Source organism: Hippocampus bargibanti, linkage group LG04 (assembly GCF_051943395.1).
Source record: "Hippocampus bargibanti isolate YZ-2025 linkage group LG04, ASM5194339v1, whole genome shotgun sequence".
NCBI classification, from domain to species: domain Eukaryota; kingdom Metazoa; phylum Chordata; class Actinopteri; order Syngnathiformes; family Syngnathidae; genus Hippocampus; species Hippocampus bargibanti.
This window is the reverse complement of record NC_142737.1, coordinates 15,839,611-15,849,679: the sequence shown is the minus strand read 5'-3', so window position 1 is coordinate 15,849,679 and position 10,069 is coordinate 15,839,611. Positions and strand designations below refer to the sequence as shown.

The window sequence follows — 10,069 nt, the reverse complement described above, 5'->3', positions numbered from 1 at the left end:
TTAGTGAATGGGATTGTTGGAAGCAGCTGTCAAAGTCATGGGATCCTCCTGCCCCTGGGCCGCCTGGGAGCGTCTTTCAGCTCTCCACTGCGCATGAGCACGCTTTGGACAGCTCCAGAGAGGGAAATTTAAAAAACGGTTTTTTTGGGGGAGAATCAAGTGCTGCACAGTGGAATACAGTAGTAGATGGTCTCCCGGTGGATCCATCCACACACTCTTCCGATATCATCCAAAATAGGTACATTTTCTCATCCTTGGCACATTTTACCTTTGTTAAATGTTTGATTTATTGAGCGAATTGAATTTTTTAAAGTCTCGTGGCTGTGTTGTTACTGTCTTTGTTGTCATGGTAAACTGTGAGACATTTAAATCTCAGGGCTACCTTTAATGCCAACACTTCTCTAAATTAAAGTTAAAAATACTATTTTGATTATTTTAGAAACATGTTTGCCAGAGGAGCTGAATCATAATTTACACAGTCTACTTCCAAATAATAAAAACAGGTGAATAATACTTGAGACAATACTGTACCATATACCAACTTAGATGTGTTTCTTGTCATTGTAAATGGTTATGTGTATGTGAATTTTATTATTGATTTCAATATTTTCATTTCAAGTGAACTGTATCGCAACATACAATATTGATTTATATAGCGCTTTAACAACATGACCAATGTTGCGCTTTTTCAACACAAACATTACATCTCTTTAAAACATCGCCATGACGTGTATAAAATATGTTTATTTTATTTGTGTCACTGTTGAGGTATCAAATATCGCAGGAAATGATAGAAGGTGGAATTACATCCAGGATGTCAGGAATAATTGAGGATGCTGGCCATCATCCGTCTCCACAAGACTATAGGTAACTGAACTATTTAAAATGTGTTATGTTATCAACAGCGCTTCAATTTAAAGATTGCAATGAACCAACCGTGTCTGTGTGAGCATTAGCAAAGAGTTTGGAAGTAAAATGCCCAGTACACGTATGACAAATAATTCCATTGGGTCGATGGGGGAAGGGTAGTGTGATGCATGGAAAAAAATGAATGGAAAAAAAGAGAAGTAGAATAAATGATTTTCAGTCTGAATGGATCTGTCAGAACCCATCAGCTCTGTTTACACTCCTGCTGTCGGCACACGGAGAGCTTGAACCTCTCGGGCCTTCGGCTCAGGGGGAGATGGGGCGCTCTCTGGGTCACCCGCATGCACAAGTGGCTCCCAATTAGACAAGGACGAGAGGGGAGGGTAAAGTAACGGAGAGGGAGGGGGTTTGGGGTTCAATATTTTGTGTTGTTGAACCTCTGGGAAGACTTGGGTGATAAACTGAGACATCGGTTCAACATGTTATGCCTCAGTGAATTTCTATGCCTGCTGGTGGCACAAGTAGGGGGAGGGGTGAAAAGGCCCTTGTGTTTTTATTATTCTTTTTATTTTTTTATCTGTGTTTTGGACAGTTTAAGGCAAGAAAATACTGTATGCAGTGAGTCCAGGTACATAGTTTTTCTATTGTTTTCTATTACTTTGTAAATTTTCTTTATCTCTGTTTAGGACAGTTTGAGGTCAGAAAATACTGTATGCCGTGAGTCCAGGTACATGATTTTTCTATTATAATTGAGCAGTAACAAGCAATCCCATTTTTCATTCAAAACCACACAAAAAGAACAATCTTCAAATGTCAAAATGTGGTGCTATAATTAATTTTTTGGGGGGAACATTTATGTTATAATATCCTGATGTATTATATGATGATGATGTATTATTATTGTAATAAGATTGGAATGACACCATACTTTGGAAAAAAGTTGCAAATGGACCTACTTATTTTTTTGTAATATAACGCAATAATATTGTGAGATTAAAATTTGCAATCTTCACATATGACTTGAGTAATGTCGTTAAATGCGTGCATCAAAACAGTCCGAATCAATGGTAACGGTGCAGTCGACGCGTGCTGTCTGCAGTGACGTCACGTCACAACACACACAAGCCAAAGTCTGACCTCTAATTGCATTTGCACCCTCCTCTGGCCCTTAGCTGATTACCTCACGTAGGAAGACGAGCCACGGGGTGTACGTACGGTATGGATGTGGGGTGCTGGGCGCGGTTTTCCAGAGGCTGGAAAGGGACAGGGAAGCAGATGGTATCCTATTTGTGAGGTCTGTCATTCCGGCAGATTAATGCAAGGGCCCGAGGCAAAGAAAAGAACCGACAGAAACAATCAAGGAAGGGTCTGGCCAAGACAATAGAGCCACGTGCCATTGGGCAGATTTGTCGTTTGGGACACAATAGGTGATCATTTTTCAATAGACAAGGCCAACTGTTGCAGGCAGCATGTGCTGCTGTGCCGTGTTTCAAACGATCTCATGTGTTGTTTATTTATGATTCAGCCAATGGTGAGGGCTGGACCGCGGTCACCTGACACGGTTGATTTTCTTTAACAGGAGATTTGGATTGTACATGCGTGAGGGTGGGGTTTGAGGGCCAGGGGTAGCTGGGGGGGGGGGGGGTTCATTCACTGTCCCCACAAAGTGTATATGTTGCCATGGTGACCCCTTGTTACAAAACCTCCTGAACACTTAGTGTGTAGGGAAGACTGAAGAGGATTGAAGAGGGTTCTTCTCTTGTTATTCTCCCCAAAGCTGACCGTATAAAAGATGTCATGACTGCAAGTTTGCTGATGGAACCGAAATCCCCAAAACGCTGATCGTAAACGATTAAAAATAAATTTCTAAACCTCTGTCAGTTACGCTGTGCTATATTGAAGACCAACTAAAAAAATCCCCATTAACCCAAAATGAAATAGGGTATTTTCCATTGTATAAGGCGCACCCAAAAGTCTTGATTTTCTTCAAAATGAACCTGCACCTTATACGCAGGTGTGCTTTGTATGTGAAGTCATATTGAACCAAAACAGGTCTCACAACTCCTGTCAGCAGCCACCAACTCAATTACCCCCCCGTAGAATAGTCTGTAACCCCAGCCTGTAGTGTAGCGCCTTATAATGTCATGTACCTCATATTTGGGAAACTTTTATATTGGATTTGCCTTTATTAGTCTGGCAGTGTAGTAATTTACATTTCACAGCAGCAAAGTTATGAAATATATTGATGTATTTGGATAACTTTTTTCATTCATTAAAGGTGTGCCTTATACTTCGGTGCGCCTAATATATGGATTTTTTTAATACACCATTCATTGGGGGTGCGCCTTATACTGCGGTGCACCTTATACACCGGAAAATACTATAAATAAATAACCAAAACCTTGCAATGTACAACAGTAAATTTCCCAGTTTGATTAAAAAAAAAGTAAACACTACCACAAAGCACTTTCTAGTAAATAAGCTTCACCCCACACTGTTCCAACAACCATAAAATAGATAATTTCTTCTGAATAGGATTTGTTTAACCTCCTCATTGTTTATCAAAACACTGCCTCATGAATTAACGCCAGTAGCTAATCTTCTTATATGCTAAATCGTAGACGGCACCGTTTAATATACTTACATTAGAACCCAGCTGAGGCTTCTGACTCAGAGAGATAAAAATGGTCCCCCTTTGGAGTTTACATATAGATGCCACCTGTGCTCTTTGAGCCGGATCTGACAGCCACATTGCCCAACCCAGCATTTCTCCCTTTCTCCCTCTCAAGGCTTCTGACCACAGACCCCTCCCAACTCAGGGAGGAGGACCTCCCCGGGGATCTGCAGTCTCTATCATGGCTCACCTCGGTGGACGTGCCTCGATTACAGCAGATGGTGGATGGCTGTGGCCACAGTAATGGGGCCACCCAGGGCAGCTTGTTGCAGCAACAGACAGGTGAGGTGGCAAGTTGTGATGAAAAAATACAAAATCTACTCAAGAATCGCACCAGAACAAAAAAAATCATTAGGAAGTTCCCTCGTGGTATTTGGAAGATACTCAGTTATCGGTAACATGCAGAACATGGACACAACGTGACAACAGAGAGGCAGACATATTAACCGCTTTTCCCAAGTGTCATATCGATAAAAGAATAATTCGCTGTCAGAGATGTTTGTTCGGACACTACGAGCAAAGGCTCAAACACAGGAAGATTGTCTTTTACTGCCGGCAGGGGACGCAATCGTTCATGACCGACGCCCAACATCTGCAGCACAGCCTTTTTTATTTGAATACCACACCCCTAGATGTCCCATGATACAAGCACCAACATCCATAGACCACCATAACAGACATTTCCATGGCTTGTCTTTCCATGAACTGATAGATTTGTAACGTGGCTAATGAGCTCTTCCTGTGAAGGAGTTACCAAATCCTAAATTCCGCCCAAGGCCAGATCTGCTACCCGAGGATGATAGTTTAACAGGCTCTGTCTGTACACCAGATTTTCTGTGCTTCCATTGTGGACTTTGTGTTCGGCCAACTAAGCATACAACAGCATCAAACTTTTAAATATGATAATTTCTATTCTGTCTCTTCTCTATCATTCGTATACATCAACATGCCATTTTTCATTTAAAAACGCTCTACATTTTGCGCCTTCAAAGCCCAACTAAGCAGCATGGCCATGACTGGAAGTCAGCCCCCCATGCTTCACCTACAAAGCAGCATGCAGCACAGCCCATTGGGAATCAGCATCATTAACACCCACAGCGGAACAGTGAGTTTAAGAGCATAAATTTATGCCTCTTCTATGACACACATGTGGTGGCATTGTGTGCAATTACTTTTTTTCGGGTTCTCTTTTTGGGCCACACAGATGTCCCCGTTCTCCATGAATGGGATGCCCTCACCAGGGTACCAATGTCCTACCTCAGTTTACCAGTCCGCGCCACAGCAAGTGTACTCACTAACCCAAACTGGACAACAGGTAACACACATAAATGAATGAACCCTCAGTCACACATTTATTAAAATATGCAGAAATGCTGAAAACCCCAAGGACTGATTTGGATACATCTGAATAATATGCCGGCCTCAACACAATGACCATTTTGTTGGCTATATAAGGGAGGCCCGGTAGTCGAGTGGTTAGCACTGTGTGGACTTTGCATGTTCTCCCCGGGCCCGCGTGGGTTTTCTCCGGGTCCTCCGGTTTCCTCCCACATTCCAAAAACATGGATGGCAGGCTGATTGAACACTTGAAATTGTCCTTAGGTGTGAGTGTGAGCATGGATGGTTGTTTGTCTCTGTGTGCCCTGCGATCGGCTGGCAGCCAATTCAGGGATGCCACCCGCCTAGTGCCTGAAGACGACTGGGATAGGCTCCAGCATCCCCCGGTCTGGAAGATGAATGAATGAATGAATGAATGAATGAATGAATGAATGAATGAATGAATGGGATTGATGAGATTGGATGGATGGATGGACGAATGGATGCGATTAAGTGGATGATGGATGGATTGGATTATGGATGGGATGGGTGACAGATGCATGCATGGATGGATGGATGGATGGATGGATGGATGGAAGGATGGATGTAATGGGATTGGATGGATGATGGCTGGGTGGATGATGGATGGATGGGTTGGATGGAATTATATGGATGATGGATGGATGAATGGATGGATGGATGGATGGATGGGGGGATGGCGGATGGATGGTATTGGATGAATGATGGATGGATGGATGGATGAAATTAGATCGATAATGGATGGATTTATAGATGGATGGATGAATGGATGGGATGGATGATGGATGGATGGGTGATGAATGGATGGATGGATAAATGGATGGCTTGGATGATTAGATGGATTGGATAATGGATGGATGGATGGAATGGGATTGGATGGATGGATGATTCTATATGATTGGTTCAAACACGTGTGTATGGGTGTTATTTTATTGAGCAATCTCAAGTTATGAAATTTCATACTCTGTAAAAAAAAATCACACTCTGTAAAAGTAACCCAAAATGTAGGGAAATAGTTTATCCAGTGCAAAGGTCGAAAAGAGAATAAGCCAATGCTGGGTTATATACATTGGGTTGGCTCTTGGGTGAAGATTTCGATCAAACATACTGTATATTTAACAAATCAGTTTCGTGAAACCGAATGGTATCTGTTTTTGTTGCCGAGTGAATTTTAAATACAGTAAAGTCTCGTTATATCGATATTCAAGGGAGTCCAAAAAAATATCGATATAACCGGGACTATCGATATATCCGACCCTGTTTGCATGTAATTTTCTCCGTGCGTGCATAGAAATAGTATCGATATAACCGGGACTATCGATATATCCGATATCGATATAACGAGACTTTACTGTATCCACTTCAATGACCAACTATGATTCTGAAATAAGGTGTTACAAGTCTTGATGGTAATCAAAACATTTCTCCAATTCTCTTTTTCTCTTAGTGCTCCACCGGCGGGCTGTACAACGACGTCTCTTTCAACAACCAAAGTCTATTTTCACAATCTCGCCTGGCGCCACAAGAACAAGACCTGCAGCCAAAATGTTTCCCAAAACCCATCTACTCCTACAGGTTGGCTCTCATGCGTCACTTCTTGCTCTCCCGCTCTTCGCTTCATTCGCGACTTATTTCTCTCTTCAGCTGTTTGATTGCCATGGCTCTGAAGAACAGCAAAACGGGGAGTCTTCCAGTCAGTGAGATTTATGGCTTTATGAAGGAACACTTTCCTTATTTCAAGGTAAGAAAAGACATTTGCTTGATTTTGATCATGAATCATGAACAAAGGCCTGGCTCACACGTCTCTTCCCTGCAGACGGCCCCGGACGGATGGAAGAATTCTGTTCGTCACAACCTGTCTTTAAATAAATGCTTTGAGAAAGTGGAGAACAAGACGAGCAGCTCATCCCGAAAAGGTTGTCTGTGGGCGCTAAACCCAGCTAAAATTGACAAGATGGAGGAAGAGATGCAGAAGTGGAAACGCAAGGACCTTCCCGCCATCCGTCGAAGCATGGCGAATCCGGGTCAGGGACGAAATGACAATATTTTAAAAGCAGCTCTCGGCTTTGAGTTACTCATCCTTCTTCTGTCTTGTAGATGAGCTGGACAAACTGATCACAGACCGCCCAGAGAACTGCAGGCGGAAGCCAGTCGAACCAGTCATGACCCGGCTTCCCAGCTGTCCAACGGGCCTTTCACTGACAGCCCAGATGCAGCAACCTCAGCCCATCGTGACCCTCTCCCTGCCGTGTTTACCGATACACCAACACCATCAGATCCAAGCTCAGCTGCAGGCCCAAGCCCGCACAGCACCGATGTCCCCGGCCCCAGCCCAAACCCCTCCCCTCCACGCGGTGCCCGAACTCTCCCATAGTCCGCTAACTCAGCAAGCCAGCAAGCCCCCTGATGACTTTTACAGTGTTCACGTCGACAGCCACACAGAAGTGGACGCGCTGGATCCCAGCATCATGGATTTTGCCTTCCAAGGTAAACGTGCTGTTCGCTGCTATACAAGTCAAAATGACTTGAAAAGTAAATACGAGCATTGAGACGAACGACAATGAACAGGAATAAAATGATGAAAACAAAATTTCAGTCAAAATAAATAAACTCCTCTTAGATTCGTTAAATCCAGTGACAAGCCATGCATTTCACACCTAGGCCTTCAGTAATGCTATGTCTGAATCAATCCAACCCTTCACCCTATTTTATGACTATACAACCTTTACCGCAGCTACAGCTGCAACTGCGACTCATAAAAAGTGTGCTGTGATTTACTAGAAGTCCACTAGAGGGTACCGTTAGCCGGGAAATAAGGACTGTGAGAAGGCCTCGAAATCTGTTTGGTTCAAGAAACAGTTTTCATACCTGTCAAATTATATGTTTTCCCCATGTTTAATAAGTTTTTTAAAATCATTTTATAAAATGTACGGCATACTACAACTTTTATCCGGGAAAAAAAATCAAAAAGATGGTGAACCGATCTTACAAAGACCATGTTGGCTCAAATGCAGTTTATCTCAACTGCTGGTAGCCAAAAATAATGCTGTCGCCAATCACTTCTATTGGCACGGAAAACCTGCAAAAGTAATCCTCAATTGTTTATATTTTTTTATTGCTGTGTACGGTCGGATTGATAAAAGCACAACGTGTACATGGGCGGTGAGCTGTCTGCATTTCCACTTGTTCGCGTTTTAATTTTTATCATATCAAATAATGTGCGGCGTACTACAACTTTTATACAGGAATTGTAATCATTTATAAGGGCAGCTATTCGCCAAGGTTGACAGGTATGAGTTTTATCAGCAATTATTTTATACTCGAGGGCCCGCAGAACTGATTGTTAAGGCGTCCAGGTAGATTCCTGACCAGGGTAACAAATAATGGCTGAAATGTGATTGGTTAAAAACTTAAATATGAAAACACACATCTGGAAGCAGCATAACAGGGGGAAAGCAATTAAAGGAAGCTCAAAGACAATTTGGAATTATTTAATAAGAATTCATGCACAAAATAATAATCATCATAATAATAATCCGTAATATTGACTCCCTCCCTATTTTCAAATCCCACCGCAAAACCCATCAGTTTAAAATTGCTTTCAATGTCTAGTTCTATCTGCTATTTTATTATTTATCATTTTACTATGGTTTTATTGTTGTGTGCTTTGTTTTTATTGTAAAGTGTCCTTGGGTGTTTTGAAAGGCGCTTGAATATTGTATTATTGTTATTATTATTATTATTACAATTAACATCAGTCAGGAATTCAGATATTTTTAGGCTAGCAGAGAAGGCCTTGCAGGCCCTGACGGTCCACCCCTGGTTAAACCTGAATTGAAAAGGCGAGTCTTGAGTCTGCTCTTACAAAATATGACACTATCACCACAGACCTGAGGAACAGTATGAAACAGAAAAATTATTTAGTTCGGATAACTTGTGAGTTTGTGATAAGGAAATCACGTGGAGGCTTGAGACGCACTTTGGCAGTCTGTTCATTGCAGGAACGTTAAAAATGCTACTCCTAGTGCTCCAGAGTCAGTGTGCAGTAACACAAAAAAATACCGATATCAGTTATATCGATAGTACCGCTTATTACGATACTATTTCTATGACCGCAAGGAGAAAATTACATGCACGCAGGGTCGGATATATCGATAGTCCCGGTTATATCGATATTTTTCGGACTCCCGAGAATATTGATATAACGAGACTTTACTGTAATAGCAACACAAAAACACCAGTTTGCGGGCTACATACAGCAATAGTAATACAAAAGCAAGCCGGATTGATTGAGACGCAATAATAATCATAACTATGTACGTTTACATTTCATGCAAAGCCTTGACGTGATCGATCCTTCTGACCTCAGGTAACCTGTGGGAGGAAATGAAGGACGAAAGCTTTAACTTGGACGCATTGGGCACCTTCAGTAACTCCCCACTGCGACTATCAGACTGCGATTTGGCCACCAGTCTCCCTCCTCCTGCCTCCAGCGGAACAAACCTGCCGCTGTCAGACGTCCAAGTGACGGGCCTGTATACTTCGTACACATCACAGGATACCATCTCCTCCCAGTATATGGGCTCACCGGCCAGCAGCAAACCCATCATCCTTCTTTAAAGCAATACTACTCTTCAACGGACGTCAATTTTTAAGGATATCTACGGGATACCAACCGAAGAAGTTCTTTTGTATAATTCAACTGTGGACATTTCAGAAATAGGAGCATGTTTGTGAAGTCCACAAGAAAAAAAACAGGCAGCAGAAAAGCATTTAATACTTCACAATATCAATCTTTGCTAAGCAAAGCCTCCAAGATGCCCATGGAAGTACACACAATACTTTGTGGAGGAAATGCCGAGTTTTTATACTGCTGACTATTTGAAAGCCCTTTGATAGCTGTAGTTCCGTCCCTTGTTTGTTGTAATTGTGATAAACGTTATTGTTGTGCTGTTTTATTTATATTTATAAAAAAAAGGAAAGGAAAAAAAGGCAGCTGGGAAAATACGACTGCTTGTCAACCATTTGCTGTATATATTTGAATGTTCAAATGGCTGAGACCACGGAAAAGCTTTTTTTTTACTGCATTTATCCAACTCCATTCCAAAAGGCTAACATGTGCTATCACTTTTGAATTCTGATTTGACACGATTAATACATCATGAACATGTT

At 42.0% G+C, this 10,069-nt stretch overlaps 1 protein-coding gene across 2 annotated transcripts; it reads left to right on the top strand.

Moving 5' to 3' along the window:
• Positions 1-107: 107 nt before the first annotated feature.
• On the top strand, positions 108-9,895 carry foxn4 (forkhead box N4). 2 transcript variants are annotated; one of them, XM_088994330.1, is made up of 10 exons: positions 108-238; positions 769-867; positions 3,657-3,823; positions 4,534-4,646; positions 4,746-4,856; positions 6,345-6,472; positions 6,542-6,638; positions 6,714-6,921; positions 6,995-7,384; positions 9,267-9,895. In XM_088994330.1, exons 2-10 carry the CDS (start codon positions 788-790, stop codon positions 9,515-9,517), a joined length of 1,545 nt encoding a protein of 514 aa, XP_088850456.1. In that variant the 5' UTR covers positions 108-238; positions 769-787; the 3' UTR covers positions 9,518-9,895. The 2 variants fall into 2 exon arrangements, with proteins under 2 accessions (XP_088850456.1, XP_088850455.1); XM_088994329.1 differs by lacking the exon at positions 108-238 and having other exon boundaries at positions 678-867.
• Positions 9,896-10,069: the final 174 nt, after the last annotated feature.